Source organism: Triticum dicoccoides, chromosome 2B (assembly GCF_002162155.2).
Source record: "Triticum dicoccoides isolate Atlit2015 ecotype Zavitan chromosome 2B, WEW_v2.0, whole genome shotgun sequence".
NCBI lineage: Eukaryota > Viridiplantae > Streptophyta > Magnoliopsida > Poales > Poaceae > Triticum > Triticum dicoccoides.
This window is the reverse complement of record NC_041383.1, coordinates 488,174,078-488,191,749: the sequence shown is the minus strand read 5'-3', so window position 1 is coordinate 488,191,749 and position 17,672 is coordinate 488,174,078. Positions and strand designations below refer to the sequence as shown.

At 46.7% G+C, this 17,672-nt stretch overlaps 1 protein-coding gene across 1 annotated transcript; it reads left to right on the top strand.

The window, feature by feature from the left end:
- Window positions 1-1,683: 1,683 nt before the first annotated feature.
- On the top strand, window positions 1,684-5,461 carry LOC119364387 (disease resistance protein Pik-2-like). Its single transcript, XM_037629868.1, has 3 exons — window positions 1,684-1,922; window positions 2,039-2,952; window positions 3,095-5,461. Exons 2-3 carry the CDS (start codon window positions 2,087-2,089, stop codon window positions 5,361-5,363), a joined length of 3,135 nt encoding a protein of 1,044 aa, XP_037485765.1. The 5' UTR covers window positions 1,684-1,922; window positions 2,039-2,086; the 3' UTR covers window positions 5,364-5,461.
- Window positions 5,462-17,672: the final 12,211 nt, after the last annotated feature.

The window sequence follows — 17,672 nt, the reverse complement described above, 5'->3', positions numbered from 1 at the left end:
TCTGCTCCGATGATCGACTCTTGTTCCTTTGGATCTGGCGAAAAGGCCCGAAAGATGCAGGCTTGTCACGCACGTTGCCGGTGAGCCACGTACCAATGCAATGGACAGCGCCGACCGCATAACTCAACCAGGATAGATGCTTATCTTGTTAATGACATGAGCAACAAACGTGCTAAAAAAAGAAAAGCTAACATATAGCTCCGACCAACACCCAAATATTTTGATTGTAGCAACAACAAAAAAACGTCATCTGCCTCGGGACGGTACTTCTATATCCATGTCAATATAAAAAGAACAAGTCATAGAAATTCAACAAATCTCACCCATTCAACTGCATCTATCCAACATGCACAAAGCTTCGGCGTTAGCATTAAACATACATTTAGCATTATAAACATGTTTACCACCCTCTACTAATTAATACTCCTATCATGTCTAATATCAACATCAATTTAACCAAGTAATTATATCATATCCAATATTACATGCAATTTATATCTTGTAATGTACAATACACTTGATATATTGTCTAATATTGATGTACGTTGTACAGACCTACTTTTTTAACACCGTACAAACGGCAGATGTTCACAGACACTCAAATTTTGTTTTACTACTAGTCTATGACCAGCCTGCATGGCTTCCTTTCTGTTTCTGTTTTTTCTATCGAAGGAAGTGGTAATATGATTCCAGCTTTGAATCCACTCATCAATCATCCGAGAATTCCGAAACACCGTACTCTCTCGTACATCTCCACTCAACGACCACAATCGATCGAGGCATGCGTGCATGCATGCAATGATTTGCTCCGCCCACCACGACAAAGACAGTTTTGATTGATCAATGCATTCAGGTGGAGGTGAGTGCGGGTTGATTAAAGGAAACAGAAGGGGGTTTTGTGCAAAAGTGTGTGCGTTGACCGGTCCAGCCAGCTGGCTACCAATTGTCGAGTTCTTATTGGTCTGGGACTAAATCAGCACATGAAATGCAAGTTGGGGTATGGTGGAGTCAAGTTTTGCAAGTTTGGGACTAAATCGTCACATTATGTGCAAGTTAGGGTACCTGCGGTGCTATTACCTCCTTTCCCACCCTATCAATGGAAATACGCAACCTCACATATTCGAGAAAAAAAGGAGCTGTGCTCCGGACGGGGAAGAAAAGAGGGAAGAACTAGTGGACGGGAGAGCTGCAAGCAAAAGATAATAATAAGAGGAAAAAAAGGCGTCGTATAGAGTGCGTGGGCCAGAAAAACGTACTAAGGACATGTACAATGGTCGATAAGATAGTCTTATCTTAAATCTTGCATGCAATTTAGAGATGACAAAAAAGCATGTCTACAATGAGTCATCTTTTAGCCTTATCTTCAATAACTAGTTATTCCTAAAAACGTGGTGAGACATATTGTGCTAAGAGATCATCTCTTGCCTTTTCTTAATTAAGAGAAGACAAGCCTTCTCTTATGATTTCTCTCTCCTCCACCTCATCTTATAACCTACGTGACATTGCTAAGATAGAACCATTGTACATGACCTAACTGCGCGGTCTCCCTGGTCGTTCGATCCAGCTGGATCACGTGGCCCGCGCGCGACCGGTGGTCGGGTGTAAACGTTTCCCTTGTCTTTTACTGTAGATATAGGGAGGGTTCTGAAAGGTTTTGACTTGATGCTCCTTTTCATTCGCCAACTGAGCGCCGCGGTGGTTCCACGCAGCCCTCGAATCCACCGTTTCGTACCCACCAACTCTAGCAGATCCAGATCCGGTCTATCACCCTCTCCATCTACGGATACATCTACCACCGCGCCGCACGAGATGAAGGGCGCTAATTTCTGCTCTGCCTGGACTGCCGACGGGCAGCAGTTCGTCCTCCCTTAAACACACGCACTGCCAAGATGGTGGAGTGAAACTTCCATTAGAGCTGCCAAGTACGGCGAGTTTCTATTCTTTTTTCTTTCAATTCTCGACTTTGTAGCAAATTTGCTTTGTAGACCTCAGTTATAGACTTTTTACCAATCCCACTGCACTTGCACCTCATATGCAGATCTACTATTCCCTGTTACTATTTGTCCCAAGCAAAGATACTGCTACGATGGATCTCATCGTTGGCGCCTCGAGCAACGCCGTGAAATCCCTCGTCGGCAAGCTCGGGAGCCTACTCGCCCAGGAGTACACCCTGATCCAGGGCGTCCGCGACGACATCCAGTACATCAACGACGAGCTGGCCAGTATGCAGGCTTTCCTCAACAGGACCAAGCGTGCTGGCAGCCACGACGAGCAGCGGCAGGACTGGATGAAGCAGGTGCGCGAGGTGTCCTACGACATTGAGGACTGCGTCGACGACGTCAACCACCGGCTCGGCCACGAGCCCCGAGGGAACGGCAAGCTGATGTACATCCGGAAGAAGTGGTATTTCCTCACGACGATGTACGTGCGCCGGTGCATCGCCGCCGAGATCGGCAACCTCAAGGTTCGGGCGCAGCAGGTCAGCGACCGGCGCACGAGGTACGGGGTGGACAACCTTACGGGAAGTAGCAGTGAGCCCGTGGTAGCTGACGCTCCTACAGACCGTGTAGCTCCGCCTCCCGAACTCATTGGCACGAAGCAACCGGTGGGCGTGGAAGATGCCATGAACGAACTCGGGGGATGGTTTAAAGCAGAGCAGCACACCACTCAGCAGAGCACTGAGAAGCGGTTCCTTGCTATTTTTGGGTTTGGTGGCCTTGGGAAGACAACGCTCGCCATGGAGTTGTACCGCAGGTTTGGAGATGATTTTGACTGCAGAGCGTCGGTGCAGGCCTCGCAGAAGTTCAATCTTTTGATGATTCTGAGGAGCCTTGTCAAGCAATTCCATGAGCAGCAGGCCGGTGCTTCTCTGAATGACCCCCTTGAGGGAATTGAGGAATGGGGAGAAAAAGATCTCAGAAAGAAGCTCGTTGACCAACTGAAAGATAAGAGGTATACCACTCGTATATGTTTGCTCTTGTTGTTGTAGTACTTACTTTACGTGCACAAGCCAGTCCATTATACTAGTACAGTATTTAATTGTGATGTTGCTATTGCAAATACTTACTTGGTTTTTCAATAATTCTTGAATTAGGTACCTTGTCTTGGTAGATGACATATGGTCTGTATCAGCATGGGAAAACATTAATGATTCTTTGCCTGAAAGAGTGAAGTGTGGGAGTGTAGTGGTGACAACAAGGTTTAAATCTGTAGCTGTTGCCTGCTGCCGTCGAAATGGTCGCTTGTATGACCACAAGCCACTTCTTGAAGAAAATTCCTACAAATTATTTCGCCAAATTGTCTCAAGTGCTCCTGATAATGCATCTAAAGCTTCATTATATGGTCAAATTCTATCCGGCACTCCTGGTAATCCAACTAAAGCTCCGTCAGGTGATTACATTGTCACCTCTGCTTCTGATAGTCCAACTGAAGCTGCATCACATGGTATAATTATCTCGGGTGCTGTTGGTGATAATCCAACTAAAGCAGTAGCACATGGTCAAATTATGTCTGGTACTTCTGACAATCCCATTGGAGATGCTCAAGCTCTTTTAAAAAAGTGTGGAGGTTTGCCTTTGGCCATAATTGTCGTAGCAGGGCTCGTGGCTAGTAAACTGCGATCAGGCACTAGCTCGAAGACAATAGATAACTACTTAGCTGAAGTAGACAAGGCTTTGAATGGGGGGTTGGAAACTCATCTCAGTACGGAAGGAGTGACAAAAGTACTTGACCAATGCTACAATGATTTGCCGGCTGATCTCAAGACCTGTTTATTGTACTTGAGCATGTTTCCGAAGGGCAGCTTTGTTAGCAGAAAGCGTTTGATTAGAAGATGGATAGGAGAAGGCTTTATCATTCAAAAGCATGGGAAGACTATTGAGGAAGTTGCTGAAGATTACTTCAACGAACTAATTAGCAGAAACTTGATTCGGGCAGTCAACAACAGCAGTAATGGCAAAGTCAAGACCTATCAAATTCATGACATGGTTCTTGAGTATATTGTTTCCAAGTCAAGCGACGAGAATTTCATCACTGTAGTGGGTGGTCACTGGCAGACACCATTTCCAAGCTACAAGGTGCGCCGACTCTCTATTCACAGAAGTGCTCGGGAAGAAAAAGAAACTGTAGAGAGGATGAAATTGTCACATGTCCGATCATTGACAGCATTCGACAGCTTTAAAGCACTGCATTCTTGTTTGCTGAAGTTTCAGATACTGCAAGTGCTGGATCTTGAATCTTGTAGAGATTTATCGTCCCATCAGCTCCAGAAAATATGCAAAATGCACCAGTTGAAGTACTTGAGCCTACGTCGGACAGACATTGAGGAGATTCCAGCTGAAATAGGGAAGCTGGAATATTTGGAGGTATTTGACATAAGGGAGACAGAAGTAAGTGAACTGCCTCAGTCAGTTGGGGGGCTAAAGCGGATGACCCATCTGCTTGCTGGCAATAAAAGCAAGCGGAAAGCACTGATAATGACAGAAGAGATCACAAAGATGACAGCCCTTAAAACGCTATCTGGTATGGGGATATGTGGAACCTCAACTGCAGGCATGGTCAGATTCACCAGGAAGACAACGGCTACTGGCTTATTCAAATCGACTAGCCGCGGCTCATGTAAGCAAGTGCTCCAAGCCTTAGAGAAGCTCACAAACCTGAAGAAACTCAGCCTTTACATACTTGGGAAGCTGGAAGAAGAAGATGAGATACTGTTGCTCTCTGCCATTGAGCACCTGAGCAGTTGCTCGCTCAAATTTCTTGCGGTTGATGATGGCTTCACTGGCTTTCTTGAGGAATCACTCAGTTCTTCAAAAGCACCGCCAGAGCACCTGCACACCCTGGAGCTTTGCGGCAATTTATTTGAAGTGCCCAAGTGGATCGTTAGTATGCATGGCCTTGAGAAACTAACTTTGTCCTTAACTTCACTGAGGACAGATACTTTGATGCTAATAAGTGAATTGCCTGAGCTATTCTCTCTCACTTTCTCTCTAGATGCAGCAAAGTCCAAGAATGGAAGTGCTCTTGAAATTCTGCATAAGAATACAATGAATTCAGGAGGAGAGATATTTGTGCCGGATGGTGGTTTCGGCAAGCTTAAGCTACTGCGCTTATTGGCACCATTTCTGCCACCTTTGAGTTTTGTGGAAGGTGCCATGCCGATGCTCCAGAGACTTGAACTGAGGTTCAGAACTGCGTATGGTGTTCATGGCCTGGAAAATCTTGCAAGTCTCCGTCAGATATTTCTTGCAGTCAGCAGCAAGGCCCCTAAGGCGGCCGAGGAGATAAAGCGATTGGCGAACAAGATTGAGAAGAATCCCCCTACTGTGATTGTCGACGAGTACAACGAATCATCAATGGAGTAAGAGATTGTCTGGTCTAGCTATTCTCACTTAGTACCTTTGTATTGTAGGGATATGAGTATAACTTAGCAATAAAGATAGTTCTGTGTACGGTGTACCAACCGATGATGCAGAGGCCAGGGCTTCTCGCTTTATACCATCAAGCCTGGTGATAAGCGCGTGTCTATATTGTGTCGTAGCATTCTTGCTCCGCATTGCTGGTGCTCTTAGAGCATCATCGGATGATGTAAAACAACCGTCGTGCCAAAAAAAAAACTGCTGTTTGAGGGCATTTTGGGCCAAAAAAACATATCCCACAAATGCCCTATCTCTATTTGTTGCCAAAATAATTTGCAAATGCCCTAATTTTTTGTTACAAGTGATGTATATTTGCAACACCATTAGAGCATCTACAGACGGACTTGGCAAATCCAGTCCCTCAAATGCCCGCGGATCCGCGTGCACTGACCGGTCATCCTCAAATTGTGTCATACACGTCCACGTATCTCATATCTGATCCCTTATATCCATACTAAATCATGCAACATCGATAAAAACTACATAAATCATGAACGGACATAGAAACGGACATACAAGTGCACAATCCGTTCACCAAACGATCACAGCCGGATCTTCAAAAGATCGTCACAATTCACATAATGCACATAACACGACGGACAAGTTTAAACTACATCTAAAACCTTGAATTTAAAGTGGAGAAGGCGGATCTTCACCACTTCCTAGTCGGCCCCTTCCCCTTCCGGTTGCCGGCGCAACTATAGGCGTCGGCGGCTGGTGCATGATCATCTGAGTCGTCGGATGAAGTGTCGTGGTCGTCGCTGTTAGAGGTATTGGAGAGGAGGATGAGCCCTTTGAGCCGTCAGGCGGCCCTGTCCTACTGCCTCTTGAGCTTTGCTAGTCCAGCTGCCTCCGCCGCGTCGCGCTCGGACTGCTCAATGGCAATTCGGAGCGCCTTGGCTTTCTTCCGGAGAAGCCGCCGAGCGTCTATCTCCGTCGTCATAACTGACCGGCGGTAGACCCAAGCGAGGAGTCGCTCGTCCTCGTCGGGCTCTGCCTGCATCCCGCGGTGGCGCACGGACTACTCGGTCGTGTCCCTCTCCCTTGTCTGCTGCCTCTCGCGGCGGGCGGCGCACGCCTCCGATTCCGGCGTACGCGTCCGGGCCGGCGGGGCGAGCACAAGCACCCACTGCTGCCCACTTGGGGGTGCAGCAGCTGGCTGGGGCAGGGGACGGCGTGGGGAGGCGCAGGCTATGCAGCCCTCGCGCAGCTCTACGCGGGCCGGGAGGGGCCTACGCCGGCTGGGGAGCAGCGGCGACGCTACAGATCAGAGCTGCTTCCGGTGTCCACCTTGGACTGCTCCAAGGCAATACGGAGGGCCAGCTCCTCATCGACGTCAACGTCGGAGTCGGAGCGGCTGCCAGAGCCCGACATGGTCACCGGATTGGATCAGAGCCAGAGAGGGGAGAGGAGAGGACGGAGCGAGAGAGGAGAGCTAGTGAGCTAGGATTTCGAGCGAGGAGCCAGACTGGGGTTTTCGTGGGACATTGGCGGGGTCAGTGGTGGGCCGGCCTATCAGGAGGACGTGCCCGGGCCACCCTATATCCGTCCTATATTTGGGCTGGATATGAGGGGCGCCGGACAGCCCGGGCGTTTGAGGGTGGTTTGAGGCGCCCAGTGGGATTGAGTTTTTGTGACCGGTCTGCCCGCCCGGGCGTTTGAGACGGGTTTGGGGCACCCGGTTGTAGATGCTCTTAGTGCTGCCCCAAAACAAAAACGGTTGTGGTGGGAACCCAACCGCCAGTGTAATTTTTCATCGCTATCATGCAACCTCATCCTGCCTCCGCGTCGGCCGATTCAAGCCGCCGCCACAACCACTCCATCGACCACCGTGAACCCCACCATCCCTCGGCGACCTCTGTCACTGAGCCCCGACCCCGTCGAGCTTGTAACACGTTTGTCCAGTCCCGCTGACGTCGACCTCCCCATCCCACTCCTCGGCACCGTCCGCCGCAACCGCCCATGTCCGCTGAGCTCGCGACGCAGCCGACCCGTCCCGCTACCATCCCCGTGCACCATGCCGTTGTCCCTGAGAACCTCGTCGTCGTCCCCGAGTTCCTGCCACCGTGAGCGAGCTTCCCTGTCGTCGAATTCCGTCGTCCCCACCAAGCTCCTCCTTGCCGTCGGATCTGCCTCCCAACCTCCTCGCCATCGGATTGTCATGTTTCATGTGGTTCTTAATATTTTTATGTTTCATGTTTCAAATTCATGGACTTTAGTCGGTTCTCTTTTCTCGTTTCTGTTGTGGCCTACTCGTCTCATTTGTTGTGATAAGACTTCTCATAGTGGGGTTATCATAGTAAGTATTATGCAATGTCAACTAAGTATGTAGCTGAGTTGTCATGGTATTTACTGAGGAAAAGGAGGACATGAGTATCATGATATTAAATGAGATACTAATATGAGTCATGTTAAAAAATTGAGACCATCTAAGATACTCCCTCCGTCACAGTTTATAGGACGTGCTTCAACAATCTATTAACTTACGATGGAGGTCTAATATAATTGAGGAGTATTAGTAACCTATGATGTAATTGATAATATAACATAATTCTAAATATACTAAACCCGGCCAGGTTTAGTTTACCAGGTTTTTTGGAATTTTTCTTATCAGACAAAATCAGACCAATGGGTGCTTGACGCGTGCTTTAGTGGGGGATTTAGTCAAGTACACGGCTAGGTGCGTGCAGCGATTGCTGGTGCAAAAGATAATAAATTGAGGACTCAGCTCTTGCATGTCCTGGACTCTTCTCACTTCTCGATTGGTTACATGCGGTTCGGCCATGGAGAGATCGAGTTGGCCACGCCTTTTTTTTGAGTTAATTGCAAGGAACAACCACACTTCGGCACGTCGTAACGAATCAGTATTATTAGTCATTTATTTTGCCATGCAATATCAACTCTAAGCCTAAGTGTTGCAAAACAGTCTAAGTCACGTATAAACGCGTATTGACGGTGTATCTGACTGCCAGGACCCGTGTGTCAGGGGCTGACATGTCATGCTCTTTTATAAAAACAACCCTTGCTTCTTATTTAATCACGCATAAATCCTTTATTTGTCAAAAAAATGTCCTGGTACAAGAAAACTTTTTTCAAAAATAACCACACGGGCTCGTCCTGCCGGGATTCGAACACGCTCCGTGCCTTTCGTTGGGAAAGCTAGCTGCCGCTGCGCTGCTGCTGCTGCTTTCACGTCAACTTTGTGCCTTTCGTTTCTTTACAAAATAGAAAATTGAGTGACCGTCCGCCGGAAATCGACCCCGCCGAGTCGCTCGCCGTGCGCGCTTGCTGCCTCTGCCCCATGCCATCCTATGTGTCAACTAATACGCGTATACGTCTTTAAACTCAACGTTCTGGTTTTTATATAATATTAAAAAATATTATATGTTCATCGCATCGTACGATTAAAGAAATGTTCGCCGCATCGTTTAATATGTATATATATTGCATATTCTAAAAAGTTTAAATGTACGATATCATATTATAAAAAGTTTATCGTATGTATATTGAACATTTTATAATATATGATGTCTATATATATACCTGTGTATGATTTTTATCAATATACGTTACGCACACTACGGTCGGTGTGAAGAATAAACCTGCTGGTCTCTACATTGTTTCTGGGTTGACGTTTGAAATTTTAAAATTACTCTGAAAGGTAAATAAAGTGTTTGTGCATTTAAAAAAAATATTCAGAACATTTTTGGGAAAAGTTGAACGCGTATTTAAAAATTGAAATGTATCTCTCTACTACTATAGTACATGAATTTTTAAATTTTGCTTGCCCTAGGCCTTCCCGCCATAGAAACACAATTTGTACTGTGCATTTGCCGCATCCGTTAAGCATGCAGCGAATCCCTGAAACGCTGGCCGTCCGTTCTCATGTATCTGATGGCTAACATTTGTTAGCTCTCTGCCGGCCGCAAAAAGCTGCTACGCATGAGCCCATGTTTGTAAAGAAATCAGTGTCACACGCGGAAGAGGGTCTCCGGTTCAGCTGCATATGACCAGGTCGTATAGGATTTTTTTTTCGAGCGAAAGGGCACGGTAGCCAAATGGGTCCCATCATATTCCAGAATCCTCTCAATCTCTCTACTCATTTATACTATATAAAATCCCTTGGTTAACATGCTTCATTCCGGTGTCTCTGCTCTGCAAGAAGCTGTGTGCAGTGCATAATTTCTGACACAATAAATACTGTTAAATATTTTTGTTATATTTATGTTCCAATACTTTCTTTCTTCTTTGCGAAAACATATGACTTATATTCCAATACAACTTTATAAACGAGCAAAAAGAGAAAGGAAAGAAATATAACTAGGCCTTTGAGTATTCGTACAACCAAACAGATTCGGGCATAATCAGATTTGTTCCTCCTCAACTGAAAAACAAATAAATTTCTGACTTGGGCCCCGTTTGAAATGGGTGAAGTTTATACACCTGTATTTATTTTATATGTGTAAATTATGGTCAATATTTTATTTCTGTTTGGAAACAAAACGATGGAAGAGGCTTGTATTTTAAACCGGCCAGGAACATAAGGAAAAGCTAATCCAAACAGGACCTTGAGGTGCAAAGACGTGCAAAGCACGTTCCGTTAACTAGTAATAAAATGTTCATCATGCATTATAAAATTTATTACGATTACACAATAATTTTTAGTATATGTTATCATTTTTTGAGTAACTGTGCATTAAAAAAATACAACAAATATATGCAGTAACTGTAACAAATATATCGCATCCTGATGTAGCATCATTTTTTCGTTTTATTTTATTTGTTCAAAGGTATAACAATATAAGCTCATTATCGTAATTTGAACATGCCACCGAGGCTGGCGTAGTGGTCGGGCGCGCGCGCTTGACGCGGCAGGTCGCCAGTTCGAATCCCACCCGCGCTCTATCTTATTTAGATTTTCATAAAGGGCGTGTACGTGATTAAGTATAGCGCGAGGGGCTTTTTGAAAAAAAAAATATGCCATGTGTCGTCCGACAGGTGGGGCCACTCAGTCAGATACGTGCTTATATAGCAAAAGAAATGATTAATGGTACTGATTCGACGTGCCAAAGTGTGATAGTTCCATGCAATTAACTCCTCTCTTTTGGTTGTTTCTGCATGGCTGCTAGCTTCTTCCTTCGATCTCTTTCTTTCTTTTCGCCACGTTGGATGTGCTGGAGTCGGCTGCCGCCCCGCGATTTCTGGTTTTTCAACGTTGTCGGCTGCCGCCTTTGTACAGTTCTCTGGGTGTTTCTGCAGCATGTGCAGTGGCTGTCTTCAATTTGTGCTCTCTCACTTCGCTGCCGGCTATAAATATTGGTTGTGCCCTGCGGCCATTTTCCATTCTAGCTGCGCCCGTTTTCACTCTTTCTCTTCCAACTACTGGTGGCATTTTGACTCGGCGATGGTTGCTCCTGCTCCTGCTCGGTCTGGACGGCATCGTCGGGATCACCCTCCTGAGATACGGGCGGCCGTTATTGTCGTGTGCATCGTGCAGGCATGCGTCTTCTTCCTGCGGATTCTTAGTCGGTGACGACAGGCGCTGCTGTGCGTGGTCAGTTGGCTAAGGTTGATTCAGGCCGGCGTTTTCACTCCGCGGCTCGCCGGCCGTTTCGTTCTCACCGGCTTGGTGGGTTTCCTTGCCTGAACCGCACGGTACGGTACGCCTGCCCGCGCGTCGACGGGGCATCTTGCTCGGGCAGGACCAAGAGTACGACGATGCCGATGAGCACGCGCGCGCTTGCCGGCGAAGATGAGGAATCCTGTGAGCAGCGCGCCGGGGAAGGCCGGCTAGGGGAAGTCCTTGAGCTTGGTGCGGATGGAGTCTTCGGCCAGCTTCTTGGTCTTCTTCTAAGGCGCGGGCACGGGTGGCCCTCCGTGCACGGGTAGCCCTCCTTTTCAGTTGAACTATTGTTATTTGTTACTGTATTTTTCAGGACATCCGTGTAAGTTCTTCTGAACATTTTCCACCTCTATATGTTGAATTAAAGTTTCTAGAGAAACAAAGTTCAGTGATCTCTGTTTGTGAAGGTAGTTGGTGTTATATTTTTGTCACCATATGGTTTTGCTTTTGAAGACTTAGAGCATCTTGTGGCAATTTGCCCGAAGAAACCAGTTTGGTTTTCCATTTATTGGGCATTTCTTGAAAAGCAGCTGCATTGCAGGGATCTCAACCGAGAGTGCTGTATACTGTTGCTCTTGGTATTTGGCACATGCATTAATCAGAGGTAGTTTGCCCTAATGATGAGTGTACAACGAACGATCTTTGGAGATCAATTGGCGATCACATATTCTTGAAAGGAAATTGACATATCATTACTGTTTGTGACATAAAGATACCAAATCTCTAAGAAAATACCAGTGTTACAGGCTAAGTATAAGGGCAACGAAACGTTAGCATGAACATCTACAGATTCTGAAACTGTCGTTTGTTATCATGCTTTGCAGGTAGTGCAGATTTTCAGAGATCGCTGAAATCCACGACTTGCTGGTGAGTGCTTTGTTTTTTTTTACTTTCAAGTTACCTTCTTGATTTGGCAATATGGTATTTATCCCCGTACTATTTTACACAGATTGGTCTGCCAGCGATTTGTACATAAAGTTTGTATGTAATTTTTCCATGGTTGAGACATGGAATGTTTTTATTTCGTCCAGGTGGAAGACGATCGTCGTTACATGAGAAGAACGTAAAAAGGTAACTGATCTTTCCGTTTCTTACAGATAGCAGCATAATATTCCTACAAAAGAAACAAAAAATTACATAAGGAAATTAACAGTAAGTTCACAATAAATAAGTGGGTCTCGAGTATGCCTCCTGTCAATATTTCACGTCAGCCAACTTAGCCTGGCAATGAATAATGAATCACCGACGACGCCGAAATATTGACAGTTGGCTTACCATATTCATTGCCAGTACAACATATCGACGGGTGCGGCGTGCCGCCGCACAGGCTATGCTAGTATGCACTATGAAGGTCTAACACGGCATATTAACTTACTTCCAGAAGTAAGCAACTTGCTTGTTTCTCACTATTCATATAAATGAATGACTTCCCCACTAAAATGTGATTATTAAGAGCATCTAAAGCCGCGATGGTCAAATCCAGTCCCTCAAATGCCCGCGGACACTGACCGGTCATGCCTCAAATAATACAATCCACATCCAGACAGCTCAATTATCATATCTCAAATCCATACAAATTCATGCAACTATGTCGATACACACACATCGTTCGGCTATTCCATCACTACTAACTAAACATGCCATCAGACTACCAAAATTTGGCATGTTTGGTTATGGTGGAGATCATCCACGGCTGCCTTTGCCCTTCCTGGCGCCCTTGTTGTTCTTCTGGCGGAAGCACCGGTCGAAGGCGTAGTAGGGATCAAGCCGGATCTGCTCGTTGTCGGATCTGTCCTCGCCGCCGTTGTCCTCCTTCGGTGGTCGTCCGGCCATGGCACGGGCCACTCGATTCTGCTCTTGGGCAAGGGCGCATGTGTTCCTCCGTTGTCGTTTCTTCACAATGCGGGAGCGGATGGCTTCCTCCTCTGTGGCCGCCCGCGCCGCCCATCAGCCGCCTCCGTCGCCGCAATTTCCGCCGTGATGCGGGCCTCGGCAGCCCTTGTCCTCTCCTTCCCACGGCGGGCTGCCCGTTCCCGATGAGACTCATAGTCTGTCCGACCTATGATGGGGAAGGAGAGACTTTCCGGCTGTAGGGACCGCAAGGATCCATCCCTAGAGGACCCGAGCGCCCGTTGAGCCGATGCTATGGAGTCGCGGCGGACAGATCCATCCGTCGGCTGGGCGCTGTCCTCCCGGGAGCGGCGGAGTGCAATGCAAACCACCATTGCCTCCTCCAACCCGCACGGGATGACAACCTAGTCGACGGATCCGGACTGGTCGGGGTCAGATCCACTTCCCGCCATGCCGGAGACGGCCGAAAATCGCCAGAGGTGAGCTCGGGTGGCGGATGGAGTGGAGGGGAGTGGAGTGTGAAGTGGCTAGGGTTTCGTCCGTCGAGCGGATGGGGACGGATATATGTGGGGTCGAGTAGGCCAGCGTGAGCCAGGTCTGACATGACAGGTGTGCCCGGGCGCCTCTATATCCGTCCCATATTTGGGCTGGATATGATGGGTATCGGTCAGCCCGGGCGTTTAAGGCATCCGTCTGGGTCGAAATTTCATGACCGGTTAGTGACCTGGCGGGCCGCCCAGGCGTTTGAGGAGGGTTTGGGGCGCCTGGTTGTATATGCTCTAATCATCTGCTTTTGCTTTCTTGCTTTTTGCTAGTTGTGCAGCAATGTAAGAGCAACTCTAGCAGACCCCGCTGTTGGTGTCAAAACCGACAGATCTTGGATAGGGGGTCCCGAACTGTGCGTCTAAGGTTGATGGTAACAGGAGGCGGGGGACACGATGTTTACCCAGGTTCGGACCCTCTCTATGGAGGTAATACCCTACTTCCTGCTTAATTGATCTTGATGAATATGAGTATTATAAGAGTTGATATACCACGAGATCGTAATGGCTAAAACCCTAGAAGTCTAGCCTGTATGATTATGATTGCCTCTACGGACTAAGCCCTCCGGTTTATATAGACATCGAAGGGGACTAGGGTTGTACAAAGTTGGTTACAGAGAAAGGAATCTTCATATCCGGGCGCCAAGCTTGCCTTCCACGCCAAGAAGAGTCCCATCCGGACACGGGAGAGTCTTTTGTCTTGTATTTTCACGGCCCAACAGTCCGGCCCACGCTACATAGTCCGTCCATCTGAGGACCCCTTAATCCAAGACTCCCTCACCCGCAAAAGGCCCCGACCCGCAAAATAACCACCAAAATGCGGGTTGGCGTGGAAAATCCCGCCCGAACAGACATCGCAAACGCGGCCGGCCCGCAAAACTTTTTGAGGGGCGTGGCGAAAACTTGGCCCCAACCCGCGTATTCGCGGGTGTCCGCCTCGCCCATGCAGTGCCCCGTATCGCAGTGAAGCATTTGGTGGGAGGGACATTTCAGCCCGCGCCCCTTTCCCCACCTCCTCCCGCCGCCACTCGCCACAGCTTCCGCCCGTCCACCGCCACCGATTCCGGCCAAAGCAGCCGGCGGAATTGCGGCGGCGGGGCCTTTTGCACCCTTCACCACTGCTAGGCCACACCTCCCGCGCGGATACGGCGAGAAGAGCCGCCCCTCGTCACTGTCGCTGCCGAGGATCAACCGCCCTCGAGACGCCCCTCATCGCCGCTGGTTAGTGTTATTTTGCTTCATGTCGATGGAATTTGAGCCCGGTTGGTTGACGCGGCGTGTGCTCCTTGTTCATGTAGATGGAATTGACCCCGTTTGAGAAGTTTCTCCTCTTCGATTCGTCCGATTCGGACGACTCGGATGTTTAGATGATGCTCTCAAACTTCCGGCAACAAACATTAGTGATGGCTCTTGCCGTCAAGGAGCACGAAGATGAGAACCGAAAGAGGCGGCGAGGATCGACGTCGGGCGTCTTTGCATCCCTCGGAATCACCATCTCGGGAACGAGATGTTGGTGCAAGACTACTTCGCGGAGAATCCAACGTATCCACCTCACCTATTCCGGAGAAGGTACCGAATGCGTTGATCCCTCTTTGTTAGACTTGTTCAAACTTGCGAGGCCAATTGTCGGTATTTTATGCAATGAAGAAATGTTGCGGGCTCGAAGGGATTTAATGCATATCAAAAAATCTCGACAGCTATGCGGGTGATTGCGTATGGGGCTCCGGCTGATTATGCTGATGAGTATCTTCGCATTGGTGAAGATACAACAATTGAGTCGGTGCGTAGATTTGCCAAAGTGATCGTCGGTGTCTTTGGTCCCGAATATCTTCGGGCACCGAGCGAGGATGACACAAATAAATTGATGGCATCTAATGAGAGGAGAGGGTGGCCTGGCATGCTAGGTAGCATTGATTGTATGCATTGGACATGGAAAAATTGTTCGAAGGCATGGCAAGGAATGTATTGTGGCAAGTCTCGTGATGCCACAGTCGCGCTAGAGACCGTAGCGTCCGTGGATTTATGGATTTGGCATTGCTTCTTTGGTATGTCGGGCACTCTCAATGATATCAATGTGTTGCAACGGTCTCATTTGTTTGCTAGACTTGCTAGTGGTGATGATCCTTCTTGCAACTACACAATCAATGGCCATGAATACACAAGTGAGTACTACCTTGCTGATGGTATATACCCTCCTTGGTGCACATTTGTCAAGAGCATCAAAAAACCAAAAACTAAAAAACAATGTGAGTTTGCAAGAGTGCAAGAGGCAGTCCGAAAAGACATTGAAAGACCATTCAGGGTTTTGCAATCTAGGTTTGCCATTGTCCGTGATCTGCTCATTTTTGGGACAAGCGGACCTCGAAGAACATCATGACATGTTGTGTTATTCTTCACAACATGATTCTCGAAGATAAGAGAGGCATGAACTTGGAATTCTTCTATGACAATTTAGGCAGCCGTGTCAAACCAGCTAGAGACCCTAACCGCATTAGAGCTTTTCTTCAGACATACAAGGAGATTGAAAATGCAAACACCCACTTTCAGCTTCAGCAAGATCTCATTGAGCACCATTGGCAAAGGGTTGGACAGTAGCAAACTCATTTTTCCATTCATTTGTATTTGTACTTATATTCGGGACAAGTTTTGTATTGAATTATTTGTATTTGTATTCAGTGATTTGAATAATTATTTGTAATGTGGATGATTGTTGTATTGTGTTGGTATTGATAATTGGTGTGGTATTCATATATTCGCGGGCAGGTGGGATACGGGATGCAACGGGAGCAAGAGCAGACCCCGCAAAGCCGACCCGTAAAAAGGTATATTCCGCGAATATCCTTTTTTACGGGTCAGTTTATGGGGTCTGCCTCTGCGGTCGTCTGCGCCGGCCCGCAAAGACGTTTTTCTGTGAACTGCAAACGCGTTTTGCGGGCCGGCGGGATGCGGGGTCTGCTAGAGTTGCTCTAAGTTGTCTACTTATTGAACTCACTGCTCTCTTAATCTAGCAGTTCACATATTTTACATTACATGGAAATTTAATTTTATTCATTAAGGTTTGAGTGCATGAAAAAAAAGTATATATCGTGTTTGTGTGCATTACGTCACATATTGGGTTCTCTTATTTAATGTTGCAAACCCAACATGCATACCTTATCTAGATTCCTGGTGGGCATATCTGTGAATAGTATTTTCTTGCATGCATTTCCAGCTTCAAGTTTGCTGTTGTACACTGTACTTGCTGAGCAATGAGCATAGTCGTGCTGATTGAGCACTGAACTATTTCAACAAAGAATGTGCATTAGTAACTACTCCCTTCGTAAATAAATACAAAAGTGTTTAGATTACTACTTCCTCCGTCCGAAAATACTTGTCCTAGAAATGAATAAAATAGATGTTGCTGAGCAATGAGCATAGTCGTGCTGATTGAGCAATGAACTATTTCAACAAAGAATGTGCATTAGTAACTACTCCCTCCGTAAATAAATATAAAAGTGTTTAGATTACTACTCCCTCCGTCCGGAAATACTTGTCCTAGAAATGAATAAAATACTTTTTATTCATTTCTAGGACAAGTATTTCCGGACGGAGGGAGTGCTTTAATGATCTAAACGCTCTTATATTAGTTTACAGAAGGAGTACTATAAGAGAGGGGGGATAGATTGCTCCATCCCATATATCTATGAACAGCGGACTAAGTAACAAGCATGGAGTTCCAAAACAAAGAATTTTGTGAGTATGCAAGCAGATTATTGTTATCATCCGTTTTTTTGTAGCTGCAGTCTTCTGGTTTGTGCTCTCATCTTGAAATTTAACACCAATGGCCCCTTATTTTGTGAGTATGACTTATTTTTTATCAGAATTGTAAATGTTTCCTGTTAGCACATGGGAATGAAAGTCGCCAACATTTTTCGTATTCGATATATCCTGATCCATATTCACTTTCGGTAGGGTATATCAGTAACTGATGTCTATTCCAGTGACGGTCATGGCAAGGAGAACGAAGAAGAGGGCCCGACATTGGCTTTATCTACTCTCTTTTTTTGAAAAAACCAAGCTTTATTCATTAGAAATAAATAGTACATCGTTTGCTAGGAGTATTACAATTTCAGTTGAAGGTCTCTCAAACCAATCAGAAGTCAAAGAAAATCTAGCTAATCTAGCAAGCTTATGAGCAACTTTATTTGCTTTTCTATTACAATGCTCAAAACTAGTAGCAACGAAATCACAGGCATAGTG

Excerpts from the sequence above, each read along its gene's own strand:
- LOC119364387 (XM_037629868.1), top strand. The coding sequence starts at position 2,087 with ATGGATCTCATCGTTGGCGCCTCGAGCAACGCCGTGAAATCCCTCGTC. Across the intron at positions 2,953-3,094 it reads GACCAACTGAAAGATAAGAG|GTACCTTGTCTTGGTAGATG; the intron begins GTATACCACTCG and ends TTCTTGAATTAG.